Genomic DNA, 15,004 nt, shown 5'->3' on the forward strand with positions numbered 1-15,004 from the left:
AACCCGGTGATTTACAAGTCATAAAAAAAAACAATGGAGTTTGTTTTCGTGAAAAAATTTTCTGTCCAATGATTTTTAACGGATCACCAAAAATAAACCGAGTTCTCCCTTTTGGCCTTCCCTTCGATTAAAAAAACAACTTTTAACTTGTTTGTTCATTACGTCAAAAACAGGAAAACCCTTCACACGAGTTTCGGGAATTTTGACAATCTTCTTAATTTTCTTTTTATTTTTTTTTTTTTTCAAATAAAATTGTAGTTTTTTAAACAGTCCTTTTTAAAACTCAACTTATATAAAAAATTGAGAGAAAATTAACATCCGACTGAAAAAAGTGTCTACGTATATTAAAGGGTCTACTTTGCAGTTTTAACAGCAATCAGTTTTCGTATTTAAAACCTAAAATTTAAGTTAAAAAACCATGGATCCAGCTCAAGAATTTGAGGCTAAAATGCTTTTGAGACAGCAACCAATGAACGATGTGATAGACAGAGGTGATTCGGTAGTTCAGAAGTTCTACCGGGGGGCTACCGTGTTCGTGACAGGCGGCTCCGGCTTCCTCGGCAAGCAGCTCGTAGAGAAACTTTTCAGGTGAGAGATAGACAAAATTTCCGAGTATTTTTACAAGTCTAGAAGCACTTTTGTCACTCCAAAATTAGATACAGGTCTAGCAAAAAAGATGGATGGATTGCCTGAAAGATGACATGAATAGGAAGGGAGTGAGTGTCAGTATGATGAGTGACAGGGCAAAATGGAAGCGGAAGACATATTGCGCCGACCCCAAATAAAATTGGGAATAGGGCAGGAGGAAGAAGAAAGACGTAGGACCATTTTAATTACATACAAACAGCCCCGGATCTAGGGGGGGGCAAGCCGGGGCCCATGCCCCGGGCGGCAAATTCAGGGGGCGGCAAAATCAAGCGGCTGCCTGATTTTAAATCCTACATCACAGATTACCATAATAGTTACCTACAGAGCCGTCATAACCTATGGTGCAGGGTGTGCGAATAACCCGGGCGCCTCGGTCTCAGGGGGCGCCACGGGACGCCCCACCACCAGAAAATTTCGATGAAATTACACCCGTTTGATAAGGAAGTTCCATTGTATCATGATACTGACAAGCAAAGTTTCAAAAAAAGTCGCCTTCGCTATGTTTAATTGATAATTTTGATTATTTTTCATAACATCCTCCAACTAAGTGAAAAAATTCTCGCTCGCTACGCTCGCGGTTAAATTACCGTTTCTGTACTGTTTTTCTGATGGTTTATTATTTTTACGCACCCAATCAACGAACACAAATAGCACTCGCTCTAATCACGGTTTCTTTTTATTTGTACATGATTCCCAGTTTAATTTGTGAGTCTTCAAACAAATAACTTAAAAAAGTTCGCGCTCGCTCCGCTCGCGGCTACTTGTTGCTTGACAATGTAGGTACTTTTGTGTCGTAGACTCAAAAAATTTCGCAGAGAAGAAGAGTAAGAAAGTAACTTCTAGTTTCTATTTATGGTACTACTTTAAGTCCCAAAATTTTAATTCATAGGCGCCAACACCAACAAAGAGCTATCTACGATTGGGCTACATTTTAGGTAATTTTTGCTTTGACTTGTTAACTATAAAAAAAAAATTCGCGCTCGCTTCGCTCGCGCAATCGGTAACTACATATTATGTCTCTGTTTTTCGTATGGGTTTGAATTGCAGTTGGGGGCGCCGTAGAAATCTCGCCCAGGGCGCTAGTAGAGTTAAAGCCGGCACTGTCTGTCTCGACTTCATAACTTAAACCTGGCGAACAGTTTAAGCCTACAATGATTTGGACACATTTTTTTTAAGTCCTTTACCTACCAAAAAAGTGACTTTCGTTGGTGAAAATAAACATAAGTACGTAAGTAGGCGGGGCGGCATTTTTCAGTTTTTGCCCCGCCTAAAAAAATTGAAGATCCGGGGCTGCATACAAATTAGAGACCATATTTCTAGCACAAGCTCCTACCCATGTTCCACGGGAATAATGACTTACTGTTTCTTAATGATTTCGATGTTCTTACATTATCATCATTACACAGCACACCCCTATGTAATACTGAACAATTGAACTTATTATCATTAAAACGTGACTCTAATTATTTACAACATTAATCTAATTAATTATTCACATTAACTTTAGATGTTAAGGCAAAACTTTGGGCGTAACAGTATATTTGTTCCTCCCTCACGTGCAAACGGCTGATTAGATTTTAATGAAACTTGGTAATAATACAGCTTATACCTACACCAGAAAAGAATATAGGCTACTTTTTATCCGAGTACAGAAAGTACCTAGTTCCGTCAGGAAGAGCATTAAACTGATGTGGGCTAGTTTTTAAAATGCATAATGAATTGTAAATTAGGTCTACCTATATGCAACGTAAATGGCTACTCAATAACTATAAAAAAAAACCAGGGAACTCGATTCTCCTAAGTTAATAATGTCAAAATTGAATAGAAATCGAATCGCAATATGATCGCAATAGCAGTTTTAACCATATCGGGCATTCTGCTACTAATATAAGACCAATCGTATTCCAACGACATTCGATTGGTTTGCGATTGGTCTGCTATTTTGGTGATTTTTGTCTATACGGTAGTTTGCTCTACAATCATATTAGAATCGTTAATCATTTGCAGACAAAATGATTAAATTAGGAGAATCAGGCCCCAGTATTCTGAATATTCACACTTATTGTCCTAATGCACTCATTGTCCTTATGCCTTTGTGAATTTATTCGGCAATTTTATTCGGGGTCGGCGCAGCATGTTTTCTCCTTCCATACTCTTCTATCTGCCGTCATCTCACAAGTAACATTCTTTCTTACCATATCTACTTTCACACAATCCATCCATCGTTTCTTTGGTTGTCCCTTTCCACCATATTATCTATCTACGTTCATACTCAAAATCGTCCTCAAAACATGGTTATTATTCCGAATTTTGCTGCAAATAAAATATTTTTTAAAAGAAATAAAATGTTTTTGAAAATAAATTGTTTTAAAAAAAGGATAACAGTACCTATTAGATACTAGCTGTTTTCCCTCGATTTCACCCGCGTCCCGAGGGAACTTCTTCTCTTATCGGGTAGAAATATAGCCTATAGTAGCCTGGTAGGTATTCGGGGAAAGTGTAGCTTTCTAAAAGTGGAAGAATTTTTCAAAATGGATCAGTAATTTCGGAGCCTCTAGAGCAATTAACATCAGCCTTTTTTATCGTCCCACTGCTGGGCTGCAGCCTCCTCTCACCCAGAGAAGGATTGAGCGTTAATCACCACGCTTGCACAATGCGGGTTGCTGATTTCAGACTTCCAGGTTTTCTCGAGATGTTTTCCTTTACCTTTAATCAGTCATTGGTGTCCAAGATATAGAGTTCATACAAACTTAGAAAAGTGCGTTGGTACTTGCATGACCTGGAATCGAAACCACACATTGAGAGACTGATGCTTTACCCACAATAAAGTTAAAACAAACAAAAAATACTTTTATTTTGTTATATAACTATATATATACATAAATACTTAATATTCCTATGACCTTTTAATTAGAATTTTGACTATGAATGTCCTACCAATGACGCTTTTGTTTATATTAAAATAAATTAATATTCAACTCACGTGTCGGAATATTTTAACAGGGTTGTTGGTTATGTTTGAACGATAATTTATGCAAAATAAATAAAACAATACATATGGAACATTATTCTGGACGCTGATGACAGCCAAAATACAAAATATAATATATGTACGAAAGAGAAGCCGGGTGACGGAATGTTCATAACGTTTTACCAACCATATTTTTTTTTATGCGCTGAGTGTTGTGTTACAGCCTTTTTTTATCGTCCCACTGCTGGGCTGCGGCCTTCTCTCACATGGAGAAGGATTGAGCATTAATCACCACGCTTGCTCAAGGCGGGTTGGTGATTTCAGACTTAATAGTCCAGGTTTACTCAAAATGTTTTCCTTCACCTTTTTATCAGCTATTGGTGTCTAAGATATACCTACTTAGAAAGTACATACAAACTTAGAAAAGTTGCATTGGCACTTGCCTGACCTAGAATAGAACCCACACCTTCATACTCGAGGGGTTGGTTCTTTACCCACTAGAGCACTACGACTACAACTACTTTGAGTAGTCAAAAATAAAAATCCCAAAGTTCTGTAATTACATATGAATACCTTAACGTTATAAATTTTATCAATGTACGTTGTTAAGTTATTAAATACTATATATTTTCGTTGGATATAAAATAAAATGATCTTCATTTTATGATGTTCATTATATTTTTTTTGTATCTAGGAAACTTTTCAAGAACTTTTGAATATTACAAGGTTTTCAGAAATATATAGAAGACTAGCTTCCGCCAGCGGCTTCGCCCGCGTGGTGTGTTGATAGAAAAGTAGCCTATGTGTTAATCCAGGGTATCACCTATCTACATACCAAATTTCAATCAAATCGGTCCAGCCGTTTTTGCGTGATTGAATAACAAACATAAGTCCATACATTCTCACAAACTTTCACATTTATAATATAAGTAGGATTAATCAATATTTTTTTCGCCGTCAAAAATTGTAGATACCTATAGATTTGACAAAAAAATTGTTTGAGATAAAAAAATATTGCTGTCAGCGTCTTAAGTTAACCGCAGCGGGGCCCAGCAGGGTCAAGGCCTGCCGGGGCTGCGGGATTGTTTGAAAGAGTTACCGCGGCGCTGGTACCTACATAAAAGGCCTACGACGAAACACGACGGTTTTTAGTCAGTAAGAGACACTCCTCCACCGCTGCTAACCCACAGCGGGAGGGGTCATATGATGATTTAGGACGTCATTAAAAAAATGCCCCTTAAGCTAGGGTATGACAAATGAACAGAAAGTTAAAAAAGACTTTACTTAGGTACTAAGTTCAGGTAATAATTAGAATAAATTAACTAGCAGTATTATGATTGTTTGCGGCTATTTACATGGGTACTAACCGGTCAATCAAGGGTATTAAAATGACAATTAATTACGATTATTGGAAATCCAAGCATTAATATGATTTAATCCTTAGGTACTCAACTACCTATTTTTTTTTTGGTCGCTGGGTAAAAAATGCTATTACGCATGCCCTTCCCGTCGGGGGACAAACGTTCCCTGTATACCCACTAAAAAAGCCCAGCGTCACTCCGACCTTGCCTGAGTGGAGGTGGTTTGGGAATCTATGGCGTCCAGTCCCCCACCGGCGTCTGCCCGCCTAACGGCAGGCCCCTTATACTTACTCAACTACTACTATTATAAATGCGAAAGTGCTAGAAAGAGACTCTAAGAATCTAGCATCCTTCTTGGTAGTCGCAATGAGCCACTGCTGTGCACAAGGTCTTGGATTCGATTCCTGAGGCAGGGCGAAATGGCTTTATTAGGCCAGAATCTAGAAGAATACCTCGACGAGCATGAAAATGTCAGTCCTGCTGGTCGGATTGTCGTTCCATCGGGCTATGAGAGTGAAGGAATAGTGAGTGCACCTGTGTCCAAGCAAATGCTTGTGCACTATAATGAGTCCTGCGCAGCTGACTGATCTCCTTAGAGAGAACAGCCGCCTTTACCGACTATCGATTGAGACGCTATTTTTATTAGATTTCATAAAGTGAGCTAACAATATATATTATCTTTATTATTTTGTGTCTCTAGGGCATGTAAACTGAAGAAAATGTTTCTTCTGCTGCGACCAAAGAAAGGGAAATCGATGCAAGAGAGATTGGAGTACATGCTACAAGATTCAGCATTTGACGTGGTGCGCGAAAAGCGTCCTCGCTTCGCAGACAAGATTGTGCCAGTCAATGGCGATGTGGCTGATGTTAGGCTTGGCCTTAGTGATGCGGATTGGGCCACAATCACAGCGGAGGTAAGTCATAACGGGGCATTGTTTGAAGGAGTTATCGTCTAATCAAGGGGTATCGGGTTGCCCGGATAACTGGGTTGAGGAGGTCAGATAGGCAGTCGCTTCTTGTAAAGCACTGGTACTCAGCTGAATCCGGTTAGACTGGAAGCCGACCCCAACATAGTTTGGGAAAAGGCTCGGAGGATGTTTGAAGGAGTTACCGCGGCCCTGGTACATAAAGGGCTCAAGAAGGAACATGACAGGTTTTAGTCAGTAAGAGTCTGAAAGTCTGAGTCTGTCATGTCTGAGTGATGTCAGTGGGTGTCACCCACAGTGGTATGTCCTTATGAAGGCTATATTGCATCGCTGCCACGTTGGTCCAGTAAGCGCATACCGCGACTACTGTGCACGGGGCTTGGGTACTACTCCCGAGAAGAGCCGCTTCGTGGGTTTTTGAAACTTTCTTTACATCACCATGCCTAAGAGAGCACATAACGCCGGCTAAATCCTACACAGTAGCAGTCGTTCTTACAAATCCAGATCAGAGGCCGTCAGGCGGATTTGAGAAATCTCAGACATTTGAACTTGTTAGGTTACTCACTCACTCAACTTGAGGATGACAGATTAAGATAAAAACTTTTATTCTCAGGTGGATATTGTGATTCACATGGCAGCTACCATACGGTTTGACGAGCCTCTGAATGTTGCCACGCTGACTAACGTCCGCGGGACCAGAGAGACGTTGGAACTAGCCAAGAAATGCAAGAAACTCAGGTGATACATATTTTTAGTTTATATTAATGGTGTTCAGGCTGGCGAAGATGTCCTATTTTTTCATATCAACGTAATTACACTTAGATATACCTCTATTAGCTAATCACCACGGTTCCACTCGCGTCCCTAGGGAACTAGGTACTTCCCACGGTTTTATAAAAAAACCTACGTTGTTTTTCAAGTTCCAGGTTTATAATGAAATTTCTCTAACTAGATAGTCTATATTTACATTTAATTTCATTTACATCGGTACTGTAGTTTTGCGGGGAAGCGCAATAAATAATTACTTTCGTTTCGCTCGGCAACTATTAACTCTTAAGGATTTTGACAACAGAACAACACATGAATAACTTTTTATACGGGTACGCTAAGTACCTAGTTAGCTAGCAAATAACTAAAGCCTTATGTTCCAGGAACTACGTCTACGTCTCCACAGCATACAGCCAGGCGACTGAGGAGAGGATAGGCAAGGATGTGCTGGAGCAGTTCTATCCATGTCCCGTGGCTCCTAACGTCATGATAGCCATGGCTGAGCGGATGGATGTGACCAGACTTAATGGCATTACTCCGGAGTAAGCTTATTTCTATTCTAAAATTATAAAGAGGTGTAAGTTTGTATGTAGGAAGCAATCTTTGGAACCGCTGGTCAGATTTTCCAAAATTCTTCCACTGATTGAGCTACAATGTTCCTGAGTGCCGTGTTCCGGGATTGCCTATTTTATCCCCAGCAACATACAACCCAGTTACCGGCAATGATGCTCTTTGGTGAGACTGATTGTGAGACATTTTGGTTCTATAAGTAACGACTGACAAAGATATTTAAATGCCAACTAGGAACCAGCAATTAATGCTCTCCGAAACACTAAGGGACTCGTCACGACAAGATGGTCAACCATCCACGGAACGAACGCGCCAAGTGTTGCTTAACCTGATGATCTGTCGGCTGATATTTAGTTTTTATTCCTCCCTTCATTATTCCTCTGTATAAGAAGAGACCAGAACTGCAAAATGAAAAAGATATCGATTTTGATAAAATAAGAAAGTAGGTACATAGTTTTGAAAATCCAAACTGCTTCAGGTTGACCAAAGGATGGCCGAACACATATGCCTTCACGAAAGCCATTGCTGAGGAGATGGTGAGGATCTATGCTGCCGACCTCCCCGTCTGCGTTGTCAGACCACCTATAGGTAAGACGTTGTGTAACAGGCAGCTTCCGAAAATCTGTTAACACTCGTAGTTACAATCATGCCTAAGTAACTGAAAATAATAAAATACTTTTTTATATTAGACCCAATCAGAACATATCCTAGGACTTTCAGACATCATTTTGTAGTTCATTTATTTATTTCCCAACATATTATTTACATTTTTAAATATTAAATCTATACATATAATAAATCTGTAGAAAAGTAATTTTTGTACATTGAAGAAATTGACAAAAAAAATAGCCAGCATGTTAAAGGATAACTAACAGAACCCATTTCCATCATTTTTGTCATTTTTGTCTGTTTGTCTGTTTATCTGTTTGTCTGTTTGTCTGTTTATCTGTTTGTTTGTTCGCGATTCACGTAAAATCTACGAATTAAATGCAGACAATGCTTATATACAAAAATTCTACGTAACTTGGGGTATTACTTAGTTTTTGTTTCATCGAAATCGATTCACTCTATCAAAAGATATGATTAATGTTGTGAATTCAAGATGTAAAATATTACGACAAGCAATCTATTTGTCAAAACTGTACATTTGAATGTTGTACTTATATTAGTTGATCGGCCTTTTATTAATCTTTACACAGAAAATCACACCTTTATAAGTAACTTCGGAAGAAAAAAAAAATATGAAAATTTTGTTTAGCCAAGGTTAAAGTAGCTCCATCTGTGGTAAATAAAATACAACAAATTTGTCAAAGGAGCGAGGTGGTAAATGACAATATTACCATACATTCTTTATAGAGGATTATTATTTCAACAGATGGAGTTGTGTATTTTCCGTAATTCACCATATTTTAACACGTAGTGTAATTTTTCGATAGAGTTTCAATAGTGTTTGTCAGTTTGCCGTGCCACATCAAAATCCAACTATAATTATTACCTTGATGAAAAGAAAATTAATAGTTCTCAGCCAAATTTAAAACGGTGCCATCTAAATTATTTTTTGAACATTATGTCAAAAATGATGACTTTAGTGGAACAATTAATTATCATTTAAAGTTACAGATGGAGTTCATATCAGGATCTTTTCATAAACATAGTTTAGCTTATCTTCCACTAATGTGGTGGCCTTAAAACAAATTACTTTGAGTGAGTAGTATTAAGTAGACCTTAATTATTTTTTCTGATGCAAAATATGTAAACTTAATCCTAGAAGAAATGAGGATCTATCTCTCGCAAGCGCTGCTAAGCGTGAGGTAGGTAATGTAGGATTCTGTAGCTTTAAAAACAAGCCCAGATACAAAGTGCAGATAAGAAATGGGAGCTCTCTCTATTTAATACCATACACACGTAAAATGCTTTATGCGTCTGAAAACGTACAAATTACGCGCCGCATACCAGAGACATGCTCACTTTCAACTTCTGATCGCAAATACACTGTTCACGATTACGAACAGTCTCAGTAAGACCCGAGTCTAAAAACCCTAAAAAACACCTTTTATATAAAACTACCTTTGATGTCATTTAATCACAAAGACAGAATTGTTCTCTGTTGCAAATCCTATCCACCTATATCCTATCCTAATCCAGAATGCATTGCAGGTGTGCATTGCACAAAAACCAATGGTATCCTATTCGAGAAGTCAAAAGAGTTGACCTGCCAACGTCAGCTTCTGCGCTAAGCAAGTGTTCTTAATAGTACCATCAGAATTACATTCATCGTTGAATGAGGTGAATAAATTTTCAGAAACCACAATAACAGTAGGAGCCAAAGCGTATGATCGCTTCATAAAGCTCTGATTGGCCCCAGGTGACCAAGTCAGGTCTGATTTGTTCGTTCATCAAATCTTTGAAAGTGTTTCAATGGATACTTACTGTCGTCCTGTTTACGTGTGACACAAAATATGGTATATAAACGTCCTCCGCAAGAGCGAAATTTTCCCGGTGTGCGGTAGTGACGCACAGTATACAACACTTATGTTTCTTTTGATTTGCTGGCTCCACCAAGAAATGATAAATTGCGAGCGTACATTCTGAAAATCTTGGCAAAACTGCAGGTTTCAAGTACGAACACATGAAGTGGACTCTCACAGATACGTACATTTTGCCGTTATTCGTGAACTAATGCAAACATTTCGGTGGAGTCCCGGCTTAGGCCTCCCCCACATTAGGCGTGCGCGATCCTCGGGCGTGTGAGTAGCGCGGGCGCCGCGCGTGCGTCGCGAGCGCGTTGCGTGAGCGTCGCGTCTTGCTGCCCTGCGGCATTCGTAGCGCGCTCGCGGCGCGCACGCGCCGCTCTCCTTGACGTTTAACTGCTAAGGCGTTAAGCGGGCGGCGGGGATAGCGGGCGAAGGGGTAAGAACGCAACTCGAGCGCCGCGTGCTCGCCGCGAGCGCGTCGCTTGCACTCTTCACACATGCCGCAGGGCAGCAAAACGCGACGTTCACGCAGCGCGCTCGCGACGCCCGCGCTACTCACACGCCCGAGGATCGCGCACGCCTAATGTGGGGTCAGCCTTACCATAGTGAGTAAGTGAAACTATCCTACCCTATGCGCCTGCTGATGATCATGACTCATGTCGTCATTCATCCAGCTATTCCCCAACTATGTTGGTGTTGGCTTCCAGTCACCGAATCTGTTTGAGTACCAATATTTTGCTTGGAGCGACTACCTATCTACCTATCTTCAATCCAGTCAACTACACAAGACGATATCCATGGTAAGACTGACAGACTTTCTGGCTTCTGATTAGTCGCAGCAGCTGCAGAAAATGTACAAATGACAGCTTTGTCAGACTCAAAGCATGTAGACATAGATTACAGCTGTTTCCTGTGAAAATTACTTACGCACCATACGTAATAATTTTCCAAATTGGCTAAACAACGTCACAAACTTTACTTCTTTTGTTTAGGTAAATGGTCACATCCACAACACAACCTTGATCAATGAATCTTTGCGACTGCTAAGTGCTAATCCTAATTATACTGTCACGTGAAAGAATGCACCTACGGGATAAGTAGTATTTTGACGATTCTATATTGCCCACGCAGACGAAGTTGCGGGCAACAGCTAGTTATAAAAATAAAAAACATTTAAAAATATAAAAAATAGATGGCCACCAATATCGGGCACAGGGTCCAAGGTACCGGTGGTTAGGGTCCCAGAGACAGAAACCTTCTCACAATACGCGCCGTATCAAGGAGTACTGCCTTCTGAATCAGTCCCTTGATCCAGCCGCCTAACGAGAGCCTCCTGAGGTGTTGGTCGAGGCTCTTGGCTATTAGACCATTGGCCGTAACGACAATCGGCACAATGACAGCCGTGTCGACATTTCACATGGCGACAACCTCGTGCGCTAAGTCAGACATCATTATTATTATCTCCCTAATAAAATTGACTAGGTTTGCTAATTTGTGTAAACGGCCTAATCACAGATATCGACTTATTATATTGTCAACATTTATCTCGGATTCATTTAGCGAATATCTTATAATGTGCACATGTTTGCTTGTTGGTTACGCTTTAGCGTTAAAACTGCTGAATAAGATCAAAAATCTTGAGTCTGAAGTTGCAGAAGCCGACTCCACCATATTCGATTTGTCCGAAAATTAAGAGATTTTAAAGGAATGATAAAAAATATACCTTTTCAGTTGTAGGCGGTTACCGAGAGCCGATGCCAGGCTGGTTAGACATGAGCAGCGTCATGGGACCCAGTGGGGTAAGGGATTTTATCTTGGCAAAAAAATTATCTTAAAAGGAAAGCGGAGAGCAGAAGTTTTTAATTACATACCTAACCAACAAAATTTTTGTTCAACAATTCTACGTCCACTAAGTAGTACCTAGGTATTCCTGAACGGAGCAACAATTCTATTCTCCATTCTGCTTCGGTTTGGAGGATAGGGGTAACTGAAAGCCTGAATTATTAAGACAAAGCTTTTTATCGGTCTGCGAGAAGTAGCTTGCGGGTGAAACCCACGTAAACACAAAACTGCTGATATCTACATAAATAGAAAAAATAGGTAGGAAAACTTATTTGATGATGTGTCTACTTACCTACTATGTTTTATAATTTCACTTCTATTGAAATAAGCCTTTGTGATCATCATTGCCACCAATCAGGGTTGTAGGCTGGTCGTCCCGCCATTTTTTCCGAAGCCTTGCCCGTCTGCGATGGCCGAAAGATCGAAAGATGTGGAGACGAATTAGGGGGCCTTCAACCAGCAGTGAGACGGTTCAAGTTAGGAAGGAGAAAGAATTTAATGATCATCATATTTCCAGATATTAGTAGGAGTAGCCTTGGGAATTCTACACGTATTCTTCGTAGATATCCACAAGGGGTTAGCTCTAACACCTGTAGATTTGGTGAACAATGCCATTATAACTGCAGCCTGGGACTCCATGGACAGAAGGAAGATTACCAATGACGTGCCAATTTATACTGTGACGGATAAGGAAATGTTTATTAAGTGGGGTGAGTTTCACGTCATTGTTGCCCGGGTAACTGGGTTGAGGAGGTCAGATATGCAGTCGCTTCTTGTAAAGCACTGGTACTCAGCTGAATCCGGTTAGACTGGAAGCCGACACCCCAACATGATTGAAAAAGGCTCGGAGGATGATGAGTTTCTCGTCATATAAAAGTCTCTATAGACCCGGGTTTAAAAACTTGAGGACCCAGTAGGTCATACAAATAAATTGGCTCCCAAATTTATTGTGGGCCACGGTGGCTGTTCTTTCTAAAAAGATCAGCCAGCCTGCGCAGGACATATCAGGTGCAGTGCTCTCCGACTCACGGGTGCTTTGTGAAGTTTCCACTATATATATAAGTTCACACTATAAAACTTGCTGACTAATACTCTTGTATCATACAAACTAAATTCTTTGGAAGTACTTAGTAGATAATGCCGGAAAACATAAATCTAATCTCAATATCACATTGAGCGATCAAGTTTGGATTGCCTGCGAATACACTAATTTTGTTCGTACTTAAAACCGTTCATTTTTTTTCTTTTTCAGAACTCGCTCGCGACGTGATGAACAATTCAAGACAACTGGCCTCTGTTAAAGCAGTCTGGTACTGCTACTTGATAGAAACAAGCAACAAACTGAAATACTTTCTCCTGACATGGTTAATACATTACATACCCGCGTACCTGCTCGATGGAGTCTGTGCGGTATTGCCTTTTAGAGCCAAGGGAATACCACCGTAAGTATAGCTTTTTAACCGACTTAAAAAAGGAGATCCTCATTTTGGCTTGTTATGTGTGTATGTATGTAGATATTTTTGTTTCATCTGCCTAGTCTTTTCCCAACTACGTTGATGTAGCCTTAGTCTAACCGCATGCAGCTGAGTACCAGTGTGCCCAATGGAACGACTGCCTATTTGACCTCCTCAAACAGTGATACCCTTGGTGAGGCTGGTTGTCAGACTTTGTGGCTTCTGACTACATCTATTACAGCCTTTCTGTCGTCCCACTGCTGGGCTGCGGCCTCCTCTCACACGGAGAAGGATTGAGCGTTAATCGCGACGCTTGCTCAATGCGGGTTGGTGATTTCAGACTATATAGTCCAGTTCCGCGCGATACTTTTTATCAGCCATTGGTGTCTAAGATACACGTAGAAAGTACATTACAAACTTAGAAAAGTTATATTGGTACTTGCTTGACCTGGAAGCGAACTCGCACATTCATACATGAGAGGTTGGTGCTTTACCCACTAGGCCACCACGACTACTGACTACATGACCAATACTTTCTCAACCGACTCCCAAAAAAGAAGATTCTCAATTCGGATTTTTCCATTTTTCAGGTTTGTCTCAATATACACAAAAATCGACAAACTATCATTCATCTACAGATATTTTCTATCCAACTCTTGGCAATTTGGTAACGAAAACCTCAAATCTATGATGGATAGCATGTCCGATACCGACAAGGCAATATTCAATTTTGACATGAAGAAAGTTTCTAAGCCAGATTTACTGAAAATCTGGCTTATTGGTGTAAGGAAATATATTCTAAAAGATGGCTTAAAAGGTAGTTCTGTTGCGGTAAAAAATCAGAAGCTATTTTACATAGCAAATTGCTTTATATTTGTGTTGTATTTCTATATTTGGTGGACGCTGTTTTCTGTATTTTGGGCGGTTTTTAAATATATGTTTTGATGTATTTTTTGTCGTTTTATTTGTTAATGATTTCTTTACTACTATTATAAAAAATGGAAGGTCTCGACTCACAGCCATTGCTGATTTTAGATTTAAAAACCAGAGTAAAAATAAGATGAGTATATATGTATTTATGAATATATATGTAGTTTTTCAGTTGTGCCAGCACCTATAACACAAGCTATTAAATAGCTTACCATAGGGCTTAAGGCGACGAATTGGTCAACAATAATTCCATAACCGGCACGCGCATCTAAGGCGCCAAAAGGGGTCGGAGCGTCTGAGCGGGGCGAGGATAACAATACGCGAGCTAGCTTATAACTAAAAGTCGTAAGCGACAAAATGGTTTTGTAATTTTATTATTTAGAAATGATAATTTGATAAAAATTCCTTCTACAATTTTAAAGAGTATGTATATACTCAACTACTAAAAAAGTTAAGAGGCTTAAATCGGTCCCGTTTGCCCATAATATGTGAATCTCTTTTTAAAAAGAGGTATGTTTGATATATTTTTCTCTGTTATAAAAGTTACCTAATCATGTTTTGAAGTCTAACAAAATAAGGTTTATATCATGAACTTTCAGGTAACCAAGTTGTATTTTGATCCGTTTTGTATTTACTGAGAAAAATTGAGATCCTTGGCGCCAAAAATTACAATTCGTCCTCTTACCAATTGTACCTATGTAAAAGATGTCCCGATATTTATACGTATAAGGTAACCTCAGACTCCTCAAAAGACTTTTAATTCAACTGACCAAATTCCGAGTGTAAAAAAGTGATTAAAAATACCTATACATTTAAAATGTATGAGCTAACCAGCCCATAATTTTCTTTTATATTCTTCTACTTATAAGTTCTACTGACAATTCTGACCTTTGTTGTCTGTGACGACGCGACTATTTTGTCGAGTTCATTCGCGCACGTGATGGCTTGACCTATTTAATAATGTTTTTCTGAAAGACATACTTAATTAACCTATAGAAAGTCGTTTAATTATTTCTGTTCATTGTTCTGATGGCACTATTTTCAAGTTTAACGTTAAACA

The 15,004-nt window shown here is 39.5% G+C and overlaps 1 protein-coding gene across 1 annotated transcript; it reads left to right on the top strand.

Annotated features, from left to right (window-relative positions):
• Positions 1 to 86: 86 nt before the first annotated feature.
• Positions 87 to 14,259, top strand: LOC124643777 (fatty acyl-CoA reductase wat-like). Its single transcript, XM_047182857.1, has 9 exons — positions 87 to 588; positions 5,681 to 5,894; positions 6,520 to 6,644; positions 7,058 to 7,216; positions 7,723 to 7,832; positions 11,450 to 11,517; positions 12,078 to 12,270; positions 12,813 to 13,002; positions 13,605 to 14,259. The coding sequence occupies exons 1-9, from the start codon at positions 419 to 421 to the stop codon at positions 13,957 to 13,959; spliced, it is 1,584 nt and encodes a 527-aa protein (XP_047038813.1). The 5' UTR covers positions 87 to 418; the 3' UTR covers positions 13,960 to 14,259.
• Positions 14,260 to 15,004: the final 745 nt, after the last annotated feature.

The sequence above is a fragment of the Helicoverpa zea genome, chromosome 28, assembly GCF_022581195.2.
Source record: "Helicoverpa zea isolate HzStark_Cry1AcR chromosome 28, ilHelZeax1.1, whole genome shotgun sequence".
In the NCBI taxonomy this organism is placed as follows: Eukaryota; Metazoa; Arthropoda; class Insecta; order Lepidoptera; family Noctuidae; genus Helicoverpa; species Helicoverpa zea.